This window comes from Sprattus sprattus (assembly GCF_963457725.1).
Source record: "Sprattus sprattus genome assembly, chromosome: 16".
In the NCBI taxonomy this organism is placed as follows: Eukaryota; Metazoa; Chordata; class Actinopteri; order Clupeiformes; family Clupeidae; genus Sprattus; species Sprattus sprattus.
In genome coordinates, this window is record NC_137914.1 from 27,396,218 (window position 1) to 27,417,524 (window position 21,307).

The following is a 21,307-nucleotide window of genomic DNA, read 5'->3' on the forward strand; positions in this document are numbered from 1 at the left end:
ATTCATTTTAGAACATTGTGTACCCCACCACATCATTCATTTTAGAACATTGTGTACCCCACCACATCATTCATTTAAAAATGCAAATAGCCACACACACTATTCCTTCAGTAGAAGAGCGTAGACGACCCCTGCTGAACCCAATCAGGATCCTGTGTACTCTATGGTGAGTAGACTGAACCCACCCAGGGTCCTGTGTACTCTATGGTGAGTAGACTGAACCCACCCAGGGTCCTGTGTACTCTATGTGGAGTGTATAATGCTTGGTTTTAGCAGTACATATTTGTACAAATTGTTGTTTACAGGTCCAATAACAGTTGTTTTTATTTCACAACAAAAATGACTTAACATGACTTAATTATGAAGGCATAATACAAATTGTGTTTCCAGTATTTCACTGCATTTTTTTCTCCGTTTCAGTCCTTTTATTACCTTTTTCTTTTTTACATTTCTGTGGCCTTGACAAATGCATAAAAAAATGTGTTTGAAAAAAAAAACCTTAAGCAAAGGATCAAGCTGCATAGCGATATGAGAGTTTCCCTGTCCATCTGGAATTGCATCATGGTAAGTCTATACACATGTTCCTTTTTGACAACAAGCACTACATATTGCACCTTGGACAAAGCAACAGTCACAACGATGATTACATGTGAGACCCAGAAGAGTGCATTACATATATTGTATAATAAAGGTGTTTTTTAAACTCAGTCGTAAAGTAAATAACAAAAAAACATACAAAACAAAACTATTCATGAACTGCGACACCTGGTAGTCTGACACCCTGTCAAACCATTCCAACATTCGGACAAAGACATAGTTGTCGAAAGTGCTTGTTGCTTCTTTTGATTGTGCAGCTCATCACTACAATACACCATCGCTTTTTTTCTGATGCTAAAATACAATACTTTCATTCAGAGATGGTCAAGCAGCTTATTTCATGTCTTCTCCGAATATAAACTTATTTTCTCTTAACAAAGAACACCCTAGAGACAAGACAGCAAAATTAAGATTGCCAAAGACAGCATACCGAAAATGCTCATTGCCTCCAACTAATTCTGCTACATACATGCCTCTGTATCCAGGCTGGACTGAGGGGAATACGAGCAGTCCCTGGGGCCCAAGCTTGGAGAGCAGGACTGAGGATGAATCAGGTCTGAGATTGCCTGGTGGAGCACTTTTCTCGAGGGTGAAAATTCATTGGAGTGAGAGAAGTGAGGAAACTCTGCTGGCGTGTCCAAGGGGGGCGGACTGGTTTGGTGTTGCTGTTGCTCTTTGTCTCTTTTGCCAACAGGGGTAGGGATGCGAGAGGGACTATTCTCTGGCCGGTTGTCAGTACGTGGCCGGACTCGTGGTCTCAGCTTCATTTTAGAAATGGAGGGCATCCACTCTGTGTTCTTCTGCCCCCTCCTGGCCCGCAGGACTGCTGCATCCTCCACGTCACCATTGGCCAGGGAGTGGGCTGGGCTGGTGATGCTGCCTGAGGGTGGCTCACTGAAGCATATGGATGAGTCCTGTAACAAGGAGTCGTCAGTGAGCATTGGTACGGGCGAGGGGCAAGTAAGAAGTGGGAGATCATCGTTGGGGTTGTGATCCAAATCATAAGGCTTGTCTGAAGTGAGTTCCTCTAGACAGACATCTGCTTCCACATCCCTGCCGTTTGACAGGTCTGGGTGTCCATTCAACAACATCTCTGTTGGCCTGTGGTGTAGACCCAGAGAGCCATTCATTGGTCTAGGTGCAAGAGCTGCTTGGGACAGGTGCTGGGAGTGATTAAATCCCACATCACAATCTTTCATTAAACTGGAAATTGAAGGCAGTCGCTTTAGACCTCTGCCACAGCCACTCCACTGTTGGCTCTCAGAGAGCATTTCCACGCTCGGGTTCTGAAAGAAGGTGGTTGGGTCATTCAGGACACACGACTGTTTAGTCCTTTTGACGTCTTTCAGGTCTGGCAATAGTCCAAACACTTTCCCCCTATCATTTAGAGAGGAGGTGGAGGAGGAGGCTGACTTTGTCACACTCAAATCCCCTGAGGCTGGTTTGGGAAGGGCACACAGGGTGAAGGGCTGATCCTCGAGCTGTGGGGGAACTGGAAGAATGTCCTTCCCCACTGTACCTCTGTGTGGGCCAGGCCCGGACAGCTGTTGGGTGTTGATCAGATACTCTTCTTCAAAGCTGCGGTACATGTCTTCTTCCTTCTGGGGATCCAAGCGGGGAAGATGCTGTAAGCTGTAACCCAGTCCAGATGTTTCATCCTGGGATTCAGTCTGAAGAGAGGGCCTTGGGTTTGACCTACTCCTCTGGGGGCGTGAAGATGTACGGGAGCCTTGGGAACGCGGGGATCGTGGAGGATGATTGTGGTGATGATGGGAAGAGCGATAGGAGGACTGTGGAGAATGTCGTCCAGGCTGGGACATAGGGGGGAGCAGTCTACTCCTGCCAATAGAGGGAGATGCTGGGGGACGGGGGGTCACCAATCCCTTCTTTGCAGGGCTTCCACTCCTATTACAGGAAGCTCCTCTGACTTGGCCACTGGAGGCAGAATTGGAGGTCTGTCTCCTGGAGTAACCACCATGCGTGCATGTTGCCTGCCTGGACCGCAAGTCCTCCCAGCTCTCCCAGCTCTCGGCCCCTGGGCTGATGTCACCACAGGAAGACCGCACCTTATCCTGACTAGGAGAGTCAGTGATTGGGAGATGATACGGACTATTAGGGCACGGAGAATCATTCTGATAGGTGGTGGTTCGATAGCCCTCTGCATACACATGACGTGGGCTGTGTTGAAGGGGGGTTTGGGATGACTGTGCGAAGCGCTCTCGAGAAAGGTTTCTTGTACGTGTCTGAGGAGGCTGCAGAGCAGCCAACTCATCCTGTCCACCAACCCTTTCAATCAGATGCCGTCCCTCCCTGCGATTGACAAGCAGAACCACGTCCTCCCCGCCTGCACGCTGTAGACCACAACTGCCTTTGGAAGAGGCTGTCGACGAGTCACTACCACCAGATAGCCTGCGTGTCACCGGCACTAAGGATTCTTTACTCCTGAGAGACAGAGGAAGAGAAATGAAAGAGGCATGAGATTGCTGAAATTCAGACAAAATGTGTTTCAGTACTTTTTAGCAACATTTCTTTAACTATTTGTCACTGTATGTGATCTTCCCTCTGAGGCTGCAGCTGCACCCATTGAACACACACTAATGCACTCCTTCCATCGTACACACACTAATGCACTCCTTCCATGTACACACACTAATGCACTCCTTCCATGTAAACACACTAATATACTCCTTCCATGTAAATACACTAATATACTCCTTCCATGTACACACACTAATATACTCCTTCCATCGTACACACACTAATGCACTACTGTACATGTACACACACTAATGCACTCCTTCCATCGTACACACACTAATGCACTACTGTACATGTACACACACTAATGCACTACTTCCATCGTACACACACTAATGCACTACTGTACATGTACACACACTAATGCACTACTGTACATGTACACACACTAATGCACTCCTTCCATCGTACACACACTAATGCACTACTGTACATGTACACACACTAATGCACTACTGTACATGTACACACACTAATGCACTCCTTCCATCGTACACACACTAATGCACTACTGTACATGTACACACACTAATGCACTCCTTCCATCGTACACACACTAATGCACTACTGTACATGTACACACACTAATGCACTACTGTACATGTACACACACTAATGCACTCCTTCCATGTACACACACTAATGCACTACTGTACGTGTACACACACTAATGCACTACTGTACATGTACACACACTAATGCACTCCTTCCATCGTACACACACTAATGCACTACTGTACATGTACACACACTAATGCACTACTGTACATGTACACACACTAATGCACTCCTTCCATCGTACACACACTAATGCACTACTGTACATGTACACACACTAATGCACTACTGTTCATGAACTTCACTGGTAGAGAGATAGGGAGAGGGAGGGGCAGGAGGGGGGAGGTATTGAGCATTTGGCACATGAAACCTTTTCTAACATTCCTGAACTAAAAAAATAACTTTCTTAGCCTGCAATAAATATATGAATGCAAGAAAATAAACGTGCAGACACACACACACACACACCTGAAAGGCTTGAAATGGCGAGGCTCAGAGTGGTCCCGGTTTGGCCGTGACAAAAGTGCGGGTGTACGAGCAGTACGACCGGTACTGGACTCCCTCTCTGTGAAAAGGGAAGGATGGTGGGAGCGTCCCTGTCGGGATAGAGATGAGGAGGAGCTTCCAGAGGGTTCCAAAGAATGTCGCTCTGAGGTCTTGGAAGCAGCACTTTCATTTCGCCAGTGAGGCCCAGGGCTAGTGGAACGGGAGGAGTGGGCACTGGAGGACTTGCTGTGGGAACCCTGCCCACTAGCTTTAGCCTGCTGATAGCGGTGAGCTGCCAACAAAAAAGCACAGAATGAAATTTAATCAAACTAATTATTGGGCAATCAATAACAAACAGAAAACGTCATGGAAAGCAGACCCGTGTGCATATTATTTCACCTACAAAGTAAGGCCCTATCGTATAAAAGGAACAATTTTAACAATTAACTTGAACATATTAGGGCCATGCCAAGTCATTAACATCTGGAACAATTCCCACATAACTTGTAAAATTGGTTATGGTCATCATACCTACCCTCCCCTAATTATGTTTGTTGCTCTGTTTGTCAATTGTTAACAACTCAATTGTATTCACACAACATTTTCACAGTTTATTTAGATGTATTTGAATTGAATTATCTGCACATGATGAAAATGTCTTGAGGGCTCAAGCAGACTGTATAATTCTATATAGTATAGTTCAGCCTCACATTTATGATGCAAATACAGCCATCAAAATGAACTCATACACCACTTTCCAAAGTTGCTGCACTAGACACCTGCACCAAGTACATGACCACTATTCTGTGCAGGTGCCTACATGGCTACAGATGAGGTCAAAAGGTCATCATGACCTGTGCTCACCAAAAGCAGTGCAGCGGCAAGGATCATGTTTGTCCAGGTAGTGCTCTAGTGTGTCCCAGCCCCCCCCTACACGAACCATCACATGAGTCCGCAGGACCTGGAGGACAACAGAGCAAAGAAGAAGAATTATACACGTCTATCAGCACACTATCATACACTCACCGGACACTTTATTAGGTACACCTTGCCTTCAGCCCTTCTGCCTTCAGAACTGCCTTAATTCCCCGTGGCATAGATTCAACAAGGTGCTTTGACATGATAGCATCACGCAGTTGCTGCAGATTTGTCGGCTGCACATCCATGATGCAAAGGTATTTACAAATGTTGAGAACCTTGCCAGGTCAACCTACAGTTTATACCAAGTTTGGTGCCTGTGTGGCCTATAGTTTTTGCGGTGAAGACACTTTCATGGCAGGAGAGGCATGTAGTGACTCTCAGAGAAGATCATCTCAAATGTGTCACACTGCCAGGCCAGGACATGTCTCACCACTATCTGTGTTTATGCTACAGGTTGGAGTTTGGTGTCGTAGGCCCTTCAGCAAGACATTGGTATGGGGACAGACAGCCTGCCTGGAAGGCAAACAATCATTCTCTGATCTAAATCAGCTCACTAGGTATAACATTTGAAACACAGAAAAACATTTCCCCTTTGGTATTGTTCCCGCAAAAAAAAATCCCCTTTATGTAATTCTTCAGAGCAACTTGGATTAGCATTCAATGTCTGACCAACTGAGTTTACAATGGAAAATACAGGAGTTCTTACCCTGATGAAGATAAGAGCACTGGAGTCACCAACTTTATATTTCCCCTCTGAAACTTTGCTCATGGGGAACTGGTTGGGACAAGAGCACTGGCCCAAAATCTCACAGACCTGTTGAAAACAAAATATAGCTGCAGTGATAATATACAGTTAAAGAGTAATGCACTACTCACTCTGAATTTACCATCCACATACCATCACTGAAACTACTGCCGATAACTCTATTGAATAACATATGGACCTAATATTAGAAGAATCTCCTTCAGTGGAATGTGTTTTGTATATTTTGTATATAAGTTATCTGTTATCTTGAATTAGGGCAATACAATTATATAAAAGATGAAGTGAAGTGCTAAATAAACATACATTGAACCAGAAAGGCTTTGCATTTGAAATGAGCCAGAGCCGAGGTAGCACAGCGATGGGTTAAATCACACCCCGCCTCAAAGAAATGTGCTTTTAGGTTCATCGTGGCTAAAAAGCAATTGCTCCTCTTGTTCCTGGGATACACGCCCCCCCACCCCCTTCCCCCTTAGAAAAGGGTGGGGGTGGCCAATAGAAATCGACATAACTCAGCTAACAATGGTCCCATTATAGCAAGTCAAATATCACCACACCCCATATTTTGACCGTGGAATTGACCTTGTCTGACAGGTGACCTTAAATGAAAACTAAACCCTGACATATTAAAACGGTTGCCCCCTTCATGTTCATGTACAAATTTCACACACATGCACACTCCTTTGACTTATAAACTATAACTGTCTAAGACGACACAATTTCATTGACTAATTTGGGAAATGCTGTTTAACACAGACCAAACACACCTAGCACTCTACATGATTGCTATTGTTCCTCCGTCTCCCTCTCTGCAGGGTGTACTGCTGTATGTCGTACTGCTGATGTGTTTTGCTGTTTCAAATAAGGTAATCGGCAATGATAAAGGGAACTAGAGATGTATTTCCTCGAGAACATGCTCAGTAGTAGTAAAGGATTACTAACAGTAAACGCATGAACTAGACATGGGAATAAAAGCAGTGCACAGGAAATTGTGACAGAATGTTGCTGAACAAACAATACAAGAACACACATACAAGAGCTCACATACGTGAGCTGGGTTTAGGGGTGGCCGAATACGGTTTAAGGACACTTGCAAACCTCTTGAGCATCCTACATCCTGAAGTTTGCGAGACTCCAGAGGCACCAGCGGCTTCAAACACCTGTTTGCTGCTATTCAATGGCATTTTAGTGGCTGCTCTCTTGACCCTACACATTTGTTTGGCAGAAATATTCCATATCTTGCCTTTGTCTGAACATACCCACTTGTCCTGTGAATCAGTGACAAATTTCTTCCCCGTCCGATGATCATGCGCAATTCTTTTGGAAATATCCAATGTTGTGATACCTTGACCAAGGTATTGCACTATTTGCCGCTTTTCAGCAGCAGAGAGATCCTTTTTCTTCCCCATTTTGCCTGAAACATGTAGCTTGCTTAATAATGTGGAACATCCTTCTTAAGTAGTTTTCCTTTGATTGGGCTCACCTGACAAACTAATTATCTCAGGTGTCTGAGATTGAAATCAATCATTCAATTAGCCCTGAGACACAAAACCACCCATGACTTTAATTGAAAAACAAAAAAATTAATGTTTATGACCCCTAAATCCAATTTGCATAACAATGTGGAACGCAGTGTATGTTACCGCTGATCAATCACACCTTGTATTTTCTTGCAGAAATGCATCTTTTGTTATATGGCTATATCATCTTAGGTCTTCATCGTATGAATTCTACTTTGTGATGATCAATTGAATAGGTAGAAGCGACAATTATAATTTTTAAATGATTTAGAAATTGCGCCTGTCAATGTTTAAGTATGTTTATATATGATATACATATCACCATGCTTACATGTAGGTGGGAAGTAACGCCTTACCTTTACTCATTAAATGTACTTTTTTCCATAAATTGTACTTGTAGGAGCAGTTCTAATGCAGAATGCCCTTCACTACATTATATTTAAGATTAAAAATGTACTCTAGCCTTTAAAATGACAACTGCTTTGGTTCCATAAACATTGGCCTCTAGTTTGGTTTGTATGTCAACGGCACAACTATATTCAACCAAGACACCTGACAGTGGAAATCTGAGGAAGTCAGTCGCAATACATAAGGTGGAAAACATGGGCTGCATGGGGGTGTGAAAATCATTGCACTTTCCAGACCAGATAGGAATGATGAATGACCTTTTACATTAAGACGTATATGAATGATGAATGACCCTTTACATTAAGACCTATAGAAATGACCCTTAACGTGCATTAAGGCGTATATGAATGATGAATGACCCTTTACATTAAGACCTATAGGAATGACCCTTAACGTACATTAAGGCGTATATGAATGATGAATGACCCTTTACATTAAGACCTATAGGAATGACCCTTTACGTACATTTAGACCTATAGGAATGATGAATGACCCTTTACATTGACCTATAGGAATGATGAATGACCCTTTACATTAAGACCTATAGGAATGATGAATGACCCTTTGCATTAAGACTTATAGGAATGACCCTTTACGTACATTAAGACCTATATGAATGATGAATCACCCTTTACATTAAGACCTATAGGAATGACCCTTTACATTAAGACCTATAGGAAAGATGAATGACCCTTTACATTAAGACCTATAGGAATGACCCTTTACATTAAGACCTATAGGAATCCCTGTAAGCAAAATGACGTCCCCTCGACGTCCTGTAATGGTCTCTCTGAACATTCTAAAAACGTAAATGTGTATGGTTCCCTTGACAACTCAAGGACGTTCTGCACGACGTTCCAAGACCGTCCTGAGGACGTTGCGGTGACAACTGGGAAACGTTTTCTATAGGTCCTGGGGACGTTATCCAGGACGTTGCAAGTACGTCCCGAGGGCATCGTGGTTACGTCTGGGGAACGTGTTTCTATAGGTTCTGGGGACGTTCTGCAGGACGTTGCAAGAACGTCCCTAGGACATTGCGGTGAGGTCTGGAAAACATGTTTCTATAGGTCCTGGGGACGTTCTGCAGGAAGTTGCAGGAACGTCCTGAGGGCATTGTGGTGACTTCTGGGAAACGTGTTTTAGACGTCCTGGGGACGTTATTCAAGGACGCACCGCGAACGTAACAGGCACGACCGTTTTTGCTGAGCTAAATGAAGAAAATAAAATACTAATAGATCGCGGAGCCGTCATTTTGCTTACAGGGCGCACACACACACAAGTTCAAGTTCATTTGTATTACACATTTCATATGATATACATAGACAGACACACAGACACACACGCGCTTACAAACTTGATTTCGAGGCATGGGAATTGAACCTTTAACCTTCCTATTACTAAACCACTTTTAATTAACCTTCCTATTACTAAACCACTTCGCTACCTAGTGTACTAACACTGTCTGATTACCATTTTGTCACTTTAACACGTTTATCACAGTGTGAGACAGCCAACAAACTTAGTCATTTTTTCCGAGGGTTTGAGGAAAAGCATATTGTAGCGATCTCAGTCACTAGGCATTGAGGGTTTTCCGTAATGATTCCTTTTTTAATTAACATCCATGGCACGTCACGGACGTGCGGGCAGGGAGGCAGAATAACTAGCCAAACTAAGAATGATGAAATAAAATAAATATGAATGCTTCTCTACTGATCTGTGCTATAAATGTAATGTCTGCATGATTCCAATACAATGCATTCATAGGAAGGTCTATCAAGTCTCTAGCTTTAACATTGAGCTTTCCACAGGCCTTCAAAGATGCTGCAACAGAACGCTCACCGGTCAAATTGTCTGATTGGAATTTCTTAAAAATCCTGTCTTGCAAACACAATCTGGATTTGACAACAACCCTAATATTTAGGCCTATAAAGCAAACGTGCACTGCCCTTATTATGTTTTAAAGGAACAGGCTAATATGCCGTTAGAAAGTTATTTAACAACAAGCATATGCTGCATTTTAAATAAAGCGCAAACCCTCGGTTTCAAATAAGGAGCGAACTGAGTGATCCAACATGGCCAAGCAGACTATCCTTAAAAGCTTTTTTTTCAGAGGCCAAACACAACTGATGAGGGTAAACCGTCTGACGAGGATGAACCTGTAATACCTGCAGTGTTTCGTCTGAACGAGTTTAATTTCATTACGCCCGACTCACATTGTTGCTTTGGAAGGCGTTGATGCAACGGACGGTGGAGGAGGAGTCTGGCGCATGCGGTTCTGTTGATAACGGAGACGTTATAGTGAGATTGACAGGTCAACAAACCAATCAGGTCACTAGTAGGCTTTTACCCTGTGAGTAGTAGCATGCTAACCCTAACCCATCATTAGACAGTGTGCTCAGACACCTCGCAAATCCTATGATACGTATTTCTCAGTTACAATAAAGGGGTTTTTACATTGTAAAGTGTCTATTTCTCGGTAACTTTTAAAAAATCTAACCAAAAAAAAGTCAAACAACCAACTTGTAGGTACAAATACGACCATCTACGGAGTTTGGCAGCCATGTTTTTTTTTTTAGTTTGCCGCTCTGTAGACGTGAGCATATACGGGATATGATTGGCTAGTGCCTGTGCTGTCAGTTATGCATGAAAGGCAATATGATTGGCTGACGCATGCATTGCCTGTTGAAAAGTTAAACCTTCTTCAACTCTTGTCGCGAGCAAAGCATGAAACGCAACGCACGCGAACCAAACGGAGCCACAATTCAGTTCGGCAAAGGATGATGTCACCCCATGCAAAGTGAATGGGGATGCGTTAACCCTGACGCATCAACGCCTTCCAACGCAGCAATGTGAGTCGGGCGTTATACTGTCTATGCCCGTGCGTGAGCGCGCCGAAGTTGCCTATAGGAGCCGAGAGCGGTATTGCAGACAGAGATTTGGAAAAATTATAGCTCGCACTCGCAGCATTTTGAAAATTGGAGCTGTGAACTTAGTTCAAAATTTTGAATTCTTTCCAAACACTGAATACCTGAAGCCCTCCTTGTTCGAACAGCATCACCAGAGAAAAAGCCGAAATGTCGGGCGTTTGTTATGGAGTGACAAGTTCTCTTGGCTAAGGTGTGAGGTAATTGATAGTCACAGTAAAATGTTCTGTTAGCACTGCGAAAAGGCGACGCAAAGGATTCACAAGAGGGTCGAATAATTTAAGAATCTCTGCTCTCATTGAACAGGGCCTCGTTTCCCGAACGCGAAAAAGCACTTCAAATCGGTCGTAAGAGGGATCCTACGTTGCAGAGCAGTTTCCCGACGCCGCACTTAGCTTAAATTGTTCTTTCGCTGAGAAGAATTCTACGTGTGGTCAGGACCAGTAGTAACTTCACACTTAGCGAACTTCACACTTAACTTAACACCTAGCGATGCCATCCACCAGGGGCGTCGTTCGGCCGTCGTTCGGAAGAAAGGGGAATTTAAAAAAAAAACATGGCTACTTGAAGTGAGGAATATTTTACATTAATAAAGCTATCTACACAACTTTTTATATGTTTATAATGACGCCGTTTGATCTGAAATGTGCTACGCGACCGATGCAGAGTATGTAGGTCTTAACTGAAGCTTTCAAACAGTAGTTTTAAGGCACAATTAGCGCTTATGCCACCACTCCATTGGCTTATATGGTAGCTTTCTAGCTAGCTGCTTGTTTCGTGCTCTACACAGTTGTATACATATATATTTGCAACCATGTTCTTCATTGAAACTTTTTTGAAATCGCTAGTTTCATAGCTCATACAGTCACGCATGACGTACGCTTCAACCCCCTCGACACCTTATCCAGGGGCGTTCAAACGATATTTCTGTGTATAGCACATCATGAGAATGTCATTGTTTCACCTGCCTATTCCCATCAAAATAGAAATAAAGAATATTGAGTATTTGAAAATAAAGATTAGGCTATACAAAACAAGTGCAGTGCCCGTAGGAATTATGCATTCTGTAGTGTTAGCAGACGTAGAGCTGTTGGGTAGTGTAATGGCAAGACATATTTGCACTCCACATAGGTACAGGTTACACTGAAGTATTGTTGTGATGCATGTTTCCTTTTCATTAAGAAATGTGTTAATGGTAGCCTTTTTGGAGAGTTACCAACATATAAAGTTTGAGATTATGTAGTGGATGCAGTTGAATATAGATGTCAACGTTGCTGTCTAAACTATAAACTAAATGTCATGAAGAAAGAAATTATTTTAAATGAAGTTATGGTTGAAATAGGATCACTTCTTTATTGTAAGGGTAAGTGTAGGGTAAGAATGGTCATGCAGTTGGACTCAAATGTAGGTTAATTTTATTGAATGTATATAGCCTACTGTACTGTATGACTTTGATGATGCTAACTTTGACAGCCCACTCTCAGACAGATCGTAATAAATGTCCTTACAATGGGAACACAGTTTAAATACTCTGCTGGAGATGGCATTACTATCCCCGCCCCGAATTCAGTGCACAGTGCACGTTCGATGCACGCATAGGCTAGCTTATTTTACAGCAATTAACGTAAACAGGTTAACGTGACGTAAACAGCTCCTAAGAGATACTTAAGAACTCGTGCACGTTGCGCTCGTGCACCTGACTTTAAGATGATGTTCGGGAAACGCTCGTAAGTAGAAAGTGTTATTGAGTCTACTATGTCTTAAAAATCCACGTAGGCCGTTAAAATACGTCGTTATCGGGAAACGAGGCCCAGAGCAATGACCATGCTGCGGCGCTCATTTTAACGCCACAGCAGGTTGCGAGCAAAGGCCGCTTATGGACGCGCATCAGACATCATCATTAATGTTTTTGTTTCCCATTGTAAACTTAGGAAAATAAACATGTTGCATTCTAAACTACCTGATTATGTTATTATTTAAGCTACGCAGGCCGTCAGTTTACTTCAATAGGCTAATTTAGAAGCAGAAATAGATATTTGGCTGGCTTATCATTAAAATGTCGGGCAAATGAAAAACATTTTTCTCTAGCGGAACCTCAAATGTAGGTTGAGGTTCTCTCTGAACCATCAGAGGACGTCAAGGGGACGTTTTGGAAGGACCGAATGCGAACGACCCGCAGAGGACCACAGGTAAAGGTTACAGGGACGTTTTTAAAGGACGTCCTGGGGATGTATGCTGAGAGACCAAATTATAACGTTCCCTAATAGTCCGTCTTAAGGCTCATGCGAACGTCACGCAGAGGACCTGCAGGTAAAGGTTACGGGGACGATTTTAAAGGACATAATGGGGACGTGTGCTGACAGACCAAATTATAAGGTTCCCTAAAAGTCAGTTTTAAGGCTCATGCGAACGTCACGCATGAGGACCACAGGTAAAGGTAACGGGGACGTTTTTGAAGGACGTCCTGGGGACGTGTGCTGAGAGACCAAATTATAATGTTCCCTAAAAGTCCGATTTAAGACTCATGCGAACGTCACAGAAGGACCAAAGGTAGACTTTCTACGAACGTCAAAAACGTTCTGGTAACGTCCTCTAGCGAACGTTGTGGGGGACCGATTGGGGACGATTGGGGACCTTGCGAATGTCCTGTTAACGTCCTGGGGACGTTCCCTGTTTGCATTTACATTAAGACCTATAAGAATGATGAATGACCCTTTACATTAAGACCTATAGGAATGACCCTTTACGTACATTAAGACCTATAGGAAAGATGAATGACCCTTTACATTAAGACCTACACAACGTTCAAAAGTTTGGGGTTTTCAATGAAAACTCACACTTGTATTTATCAAATGAGTTGCAACATGAATAGAAAATATAGTCAAGACATTGACAAGGTTGGAAATAATGATTTTTTATTTGAAATATTAATTTTGTTCCTCAAACTTTGCTTTCGTCAAAAAAGGGTCCATATGCAGCAAATACAGCATTGGAGACCTTTGGCATTCTAATGTTAATTTTTTGAGGTAATCTGTAGAAATTTCACCCCACGCTTCCTGAAGCACCTCCCACAAGTTGGATTGGCTTGATGGGCACTTCTTGCGTACCATACGGCCAAGCTGCTCCCACAACAACTCAATGGGGTTGAGATCTGGTGACTGCGCTGGCCACTCCATTACAGACAGCATACGAGCTGCCTTCTTCTCTATATAAACTCCTCAAAAAAAGTTCGGAAACTTTTCTTCAGTCGATTATCCCTCCCCTTTAATAATACCAATTGGTATTGTATTGTATATCGTTGGAAAGCCTGATTAGTCACCTTTACAACGAGGTACAACTTGTAAGGATCGTGATTTCGTGGAATGAGCAACACAGCTAACCGTGTGGGTAGCGGCCCACATTTTTTTGCCAAAATCCCCTGCAATATTCTTCTGTTGGTATTCACTCTTGTTTTGTGTTGTTTGGTGGATTGGATGATTCTCCCACAGTATTAAGGAAAAAACAACACATATTGACCATTTTTACACTTTATTCATTTTACACTGTCAGGGACCTCAGTAGCATGTGGAAGATCCATACGCAGCCACAACAGCTTGGCACCTCCTGTGGGATGGCATCCCATTCCTGAACCAGAATTTGTAGCAAGTCAGCCAACATGGTTGCGTTGGTCACTCTGGCACGTACTGCACGCCCAAGCAGATCCCACAAGTATTCAATTTGGTTTAGGTCTGGACTCACGGCAGGCCTTTCCATCCTCTCCACTCCCAAGTTCTTGAGGTACTCTGTGATGATCCTGCCTCTGTGGGGGCGAGCGTTGTCATCCTGGAGGATGGAGTTAGGTCCCAGATTCTGGAGATATGGGGTTGCCATTGGCTCCAGAATGTCATTCCGATATCTCACTAAATTCCAACAGAAGAATATTGCAGGGGATTTTGGCAAACATTTTTGGGATGCTACCCACACGGTTAGCTGTGTTGCTCATTCCACGAATGCACGATCCACATGCTACTGAGGTCCCTGACAGTATAAAATGAATAAAGTGTAAAAATGGTCAATATGTTTTTTTATTCTTAATACTGTGGGAGAATCATCAAATCCACCAAGTAACTCAAAACAAGAGTGAATACCAACAGAAGAATATTGCAGGGGGTTTTGGCAAAAAAAATTGGGCCACTACCCACACGGTTAGCTGTGTTGCTCATTCCACGATTGCAAGATCCTTACAAGTTGTACCTCGTTGTAAAGGTGACTAATCAGGCTTTCCAACGATACACAATACAATATCAATTGGTATTATTAAAGGGGAGGGAAAATCGACTGAAGAAACGTTTCCAAACTTTTGTTTAGGATTTTGGCAAAAAAATGTGGGCCGCTACCCACACGGTTAGCTGTGTTGCTCATTCCACGAATGCACGATCCTTACAAGTTGTACCTCGTTGTAAAGGTGACTAATCAGGCTTTCCAACGATATACAAAACAATACCAATTAGTTTTATTAAAGGGGAGGGATAATCGACTGAAGAAATGTTTCCGAACTTTTTTTGAGGAGTTTAGTTCTTGCATAATTTGGAGGTGCGCTTTGGGTCATTGTCCTGTTGTAGGAGGAAATTGGCTCCAATGAAGCGCTGTCCACAGGGTATGGCATGGCGTTGCAAAATGGAGTGATAGCCTTCCCTATATAAAATCCCTTTTACCTTGTACAAATCTTCCACTTAACCAGCACCAAAGCAGCTCCAGACCATCACATTACCTCCACCATGCTTGACAGATGGCTTAAGGCACTCTTCCAGCATCTTTTCACCTGTTCTGCGTCTCACAAATGTTCTTCTGTATGATCCAAACACCCTTAAAACGTTAAATTCGTCCAGAACACTTTTTTCCAATCTTCCTCTGTCCAATGTCTGTGTTGTTTTGCCCATATTAATATTTTCTTTTTATTGGCCAGTCTCAGATATAGCTTTTTCTTTGCCACTCTGCCTATAAGGCCAGCATCCCAGAGTCGCCTCTTAACTGTAGAAGGTGACACTGGCGTTTTGCGTGTACCATTTAAAAAGCTGCCAGTTGAGGACCTGTGAGCTGCCAGTTGAGGACCTATTTCTTAAACTAGACACTCTAATATACTTGTCTTCTTGCTGAGTTGTGCACCGGGGCCTCCCACTCTTCTTTCTACTCTGGTTAGAGCCCGTTTCTGCTGTTCTCTGAAGGGACCGTTGTAGGACCAGTTCAGTTTCTTCGCATTTTCTCGCATGGAATAGCCTTCATTTCTAAGAACAAGAATAGACTGGCGAGTTTCACATGAAAGTTATCTTTTTTAAGCCATTTTGAAAGTATTAAAATGTGATACTCCAGATATTCAACTAGCTCAGATGAAGGCCAGTTTTATAGCTTCTCTCACCAGCAAAACTGTTTTCAGCTGTGCTAACATAATTGCAAAAGGGTTTTCAAGGGTTTTCTAGTCATCCATGAGTCTTCTAAGACAATTAGCAAACACAATGTACCATTAGAACACCGTAGTGATAGTTGCTGGAAATGGGCCTCTATACACCTATGTAGATATTTCATTAAGAAACAAGATATTTCCACCTAGAATAGTCATTTACCACATTAACAATGTATAGAGTGTATTTCCGATTAATTTTATGTCATCTTCTTTGAAAAAAACAGTGCTTTTTTTCGAAAAATAGGGACATTTCTAAGTGACCCCAAACTTTTGAACGGTAGTGTATATGAATGATGAATGGCCCTTTACATTAAGACCTATAGGAATGGCCCTTTACATTAAGACCTATAGGAATGATGAATGACCCTTTACATTAAGACCTATATGAATGATGAATCACCCTTTACATTAAGACCTATAGGAATGACCCTTTACATTAAGACCTATAGGAATGATGAATGACCCTTTACATTAAGACCTATAGGAATGACCCTTTACATTAAGACCTAAGAATTAGGGTTGGGTACCGAGAACCGGTACCAATATGGCACCGGGACTATACAACCGGTACCTACCCGGACCGAAATGTCACACAGATTTCGGTGCTTACTTTCGGTGCCTGAGCCGATTTAAATAAATAACAGCAACAAATCATGCAGCTAAATGAACAAACCGGACCGAAATGTCACGCAGATTTTCGGTGCTTCCTTTCGGTGCCTGAGCCGATTGAAATGAATAACAGTAACATATCATGCAGCTAAATTAACAAAACGTACGTAAAATGTTGTCTTATAAACATGAATCATTTCAGGTTGCAACATGAAACATGGAGGCTGGTTCCAAAACAGTAGAAAACTAGCGATAGCTAACTAGCAGTAACCTGAGTGGCGTATGTTTGTATGAGTATGATCTGTATGAATTCTTTTTTATTTTGTTGCCAGGCATATTTTGTGGGTCACATTTAAAACTGCCCCATCTCCCAATGTTAACTTTGTCCTGTGGCGCTCACTCTCATTGGTGTTTTCATAGCAACAGTCTTATGACAGTGAAGCAGGCAGCATTTAACAGCGCAAGCACAAACAGCTCACCATCAACCTTTTAACAGAGAAATAGCGAAAGGTAAACGGTCAAAAGTGTGGCTGTGTTTCGCACAAAAAGATTCAAACACCGCAACGTGCAGCAAATGCAACAAAACAATTGCGTGTAAAGAGGGGAGAGAAGGCAAGAGTCCTGGGCAGATCTGCAACCGCAAACTAAAACGGTAGGTACCGGTTGTAGCCTATAGCAACCGGTGCCATAGTCTCTTAAAGGGGCAGTACACTTTCACGCACTCGGTGTGTTCAAGTAACAAGATTAACTAAACAAGATAGAAAAGATAGCTAGGTATAGACAAATCAGAAAGTTGTGAAATTTCATGAAATAAATGCAAACTAAATAATACATGTTTGACTCCAAAGGCAAATATGCTCATAAGTTTGAAGCTGTAGTCTGTAAAGAGTGTGTGTGTGTGTTTTGTATTTATTTATATTTATTTAAGCATACTATAAACTGTTGTTAACAGTTAATTTAATATTCATAGTTTGAAGCTGTAGTTTGAGCCTAGTATACTTTAAACAGTTAATATATTGTTCAATTTGAAGAAAAAAATTGGCCTTGGCAATAAAAAAAAGCCTTTCTTTAATGTCGTCAATCCTTGTTTTGTGCTTTTTTTTTAAGTATCGGTTCAGGCACCGTTTAAGAACCGGTATCGTTTTAAAAGTATCGGTTAAGTACAGGTATCGGAAAAAACCCAAACGATACCCATCCCTAATAAGAATGTAAATTATAGCTGCAAGCAGCGATGGCGGTTTCCTCCTCCAGACATTGCGAACCAGGGAAAAATGTATTTTTGTGACAATTTGTCACTGTATAGAAAAATCCATGCTGCAGACTTGCCAATGGGATATTACATTTCAAATGCATTACTTTGAAGATCCTCAAGGGCCATGGCTTCAAGCTAAGAGTGAGAAGGGGTGTGGTCATCCCTAAATTTCCTTAAATGATGTGTGTGTGTGCTTGCGCGTGTCAAAGGAGCCTGTCCCTGTCCCTGTGTGTGTGTGTGTGTGTGTGTGAGAGAATCTGGAGCGCACACGCGCGCAAGACCAGAGGGGCAGGGGCAGAGAGGCAGACTTGAGAAACACCCTAGCAATTAGCCAAGCATGCGTATTTCAAATATTCACCAAAAATCTACTTTTCATCTTACAGTCAAATTTTTTTCAGATTTGTGTTCTAAACATTCTCAAGTGTCTTCACATGAACTTGTGATTCAATCAGAGTATCACTTTTTGACCTGTTGATGTGTAAAGCATTGTTTTAGCGTTAACAATCTATCCAATTTGCTTTATATCAATCACTTTTCAAGATATGAAGTTGCCTTTGCACATGGCAACATGTTGTAGTGTCTTCCAGTGACATATCAAGTTTGGTGTTGATTTGTCAAAGATTTGCCAAGATATGACCTCACTTCCTGTTTGGCGACTTTTCTGCTGAATTTGAGTGGCTGTACCGGACAAACGGTTGTGAGGATCAAAATTCTAAAAAGTAACTTTTGTGAGGCTAGGTCTGAAGATCATGTCTGGTGATTTTGAAGAAGATTTGCCAAAAATTGTAGGAGGAGTAGGCTTTCAAAGGTTTTTGATAAAACCGGAAATAGCGGAAAATCTATATAACCGGAAATTGACGCCAAGGGGTGGGTTTAATTTGTCTTGATCCAGGGAATCCAATGGTACCTCGTTTTTGAAAATCGGTCATACGGTTCAAAAGTTGCGTGTGTTACAAAAGTCCAACTTTGACCTGTTGGTGGCGCTAGAGTGAGCTTGGTGTGAATAAAGAAGGGACTGTCCTTAATGAGTGTGCCAAATTTCACAAAAAGTTACCATATGGTTCTAGGGGCTGCCATTGACTCCCATGTCCTACCGGAGGAAACCTAATGACCCTTTCACATTAAGACCTATAGGAATGCCCCCCGTACAATTAAAGCATTAAAGGTAACCATTCAAGGTTTTGTTTATTCAAGGTAACTTCATTATGACATTACAAATACGTTACTAAAGATAACGTTAGTCATTGAACCATTTTCTCATTAGACCCTATGTTATTGTGGTAGGCTACCTATAAATGTATAAGAAGTTTAATATGGGCTTTACCTTGATATTAGTTACTATAACGTTAGGTAAGTTGACGTTAGTGTAGAGAAAGTCTTAGCTTATCCATCATTGCTCTGCCCTGCTGAGTCACTTATGTCACCTTCGGAGAGGCCTCTGATAGGCCTACAAGATTGAGTGAGGCCAGCCATAAAGACATTTAATCATTTCATACTTGAATGTGCACATGTTATGTTGTGTTTATTACACAAGAATTTTGACACTTTGTTTTTTGGGCATTCTTACATTTGTAGTTACAGTTAACAATACTTTTGCTTGAGTAGCCTACAGCTTTTGCTAACTCGACCCACCACTGTACTCGGTTACTCACCAGCTCGTCCAGGTTGCGCATATCACACAGCACTCTCTGTTTCTGATGCCAGTGGTCCAACACAGGTGGGTCTAAGTCTTCAACACTCTCTTTTCGACTTAACGTTTTGCTGGGAGGACTGTGTTCCCTTAAATTCTCCTGGTCCCGAATCTCCTCCTCAATCTCCTCCTCGAGCTGAATCAACATAGGGGCCAGCATTCCAAATTTGGCTCCGCGGCGCGCAACTTCCAGCAGACATAACACAAAATTCTTCTCATTACACTTCTCAACCAAATCATTGGTCTCAAACATAAGCACATCTTTGATTCCCAGCTCTTGACGACACCATCCGATGAAGTTTGACACGTTGTCCCGCGCCAGGAAAGAGCCTGGTATGACGTTACGAGATTGGAAAAACACATCTTTCTTTGGCATCCGTAGTGACTGTACTGTCTTTGGGAAGGACGATGTAAAATCTAGCGCTGCGCGGTTTACGTTGTTGGCATGACGGCAAAGAGCACATCCAGTCTCCAGGCTCTCCATAAATGTCTCTGCAGAACTGTCCAGGTCGTACAACATGTTCAGCCACTCCGCAAGATCTTCCTTCATGGCATACAGATATTCCTCGCTTGATTTAAATGGGCGTATACTTTTAGAGGCGGCAGACTGTATACTTCTCTGATCGGCCATGTTGTCACCGAAAAAAGGTTATTCCTTGCCAGTGTCAATTAATGTAGCCTACCTTATATCATAAATTGTCTGATTAAACCTATTTGATAACCATGACTAATCCATATAATGCTAACACACTTGCCATTATTCACAGCCGAAATGATCTCCCTCGAAGTAGCGTGGAAACGGCATAATGCTGGCTACAGAAACATTTCGAGTTACATGACGACTGTCTCATCCTCGACTAATAAAATGATGAAAACCAAATCAAAGCGTTATCCACACTGTTTAACCTAAGTGTGTCGAGCATCCTCGTATATCCCACAGCCAGAACCAAGCAGGCCTCCCCTATCAAGGCCGTTTCCACGGTTGCCGAAGATGTTGAAAATTAGGCAGAGCAGTCCAAGCAACAACGCGTTAAACAAGAATAACATGCATGTCGGTATTGACCTCCTGGCGTTTAAATCAAGGGTGTTTCGTTTTCCTCGCCCAACATTCAAACCCTTTCAGGCTTGAACGGTGTTCCTCACAGGCATATCTCATTATGAGAGGATAAGCGCGAGGAGGCGAGGAGAGAAAAGTTAACCCTGTGCAGCCTTTCGTGAACAGTGACGCACATGCCCAGATAACCTCTACTTAATCCAAACCCACCTACGACGGTGTATTAGGGTCATTGGAGGTTAAAAAATAAATGGAGTTCGGAGAGGGGCGCTTATATTCCTAGAATAAACTCAGAATTTCACAGACTTGAATCGTAAATCTACGGGCAAATCGGATATCCTCTGAGATTTAAGTATAGATTTACGATAAAGAAACTCTGATATTCTCTGCCATTGTGGTAAATCTGCGAGAAAGAAAAATTAAGGAGAGAAAAACTCGAATATTCTACCAATCCATAACTATTGGTAGGTGGCGAAAATAAACTATTAGGCCTATGTGTTTAAGGGATGATAACGCATTTCAAGCTGTACCAATGGGATGAAAGTGC

The 21,307-nt window shown here is 42.4% G+C and overlaps 1 protein-coding gene across 1 annotated transcript; it reads right to left on the reverse strand.

Annotated features, from left to right (window-relative positions):
- Positions 1–1,058: 1,058 nt before the first annotated feature.
- gas2l1 (growth arrest-specific 2 like 1) lies at positions 1,059–20,588 on the reverse strand (the record flags this gene model as incomplete). The annotated part of the gene is made up of 5 exons (XM_080853871.1): positions 19,669–20,588; positions 5,807–5,914; positions 5,044–5,140; positions 4,162–4,471; positions 1,059–3,039 (listed from the first exon to the last, which is right to left on the reverse strand). The coding sequence occupies exons 1-5, from the start codon at positions 20,335–20,337 to the stop codon at positions 1,059–1,061; spliced, it is 3,165 nt and encodes a 1,054-aa protein (XP_080709997.1). The 5' UTR covers positions 20,338–20,588.
- Between the last annotated feature and the right edge of the window lie 719 nt (positions 20,589–21,307).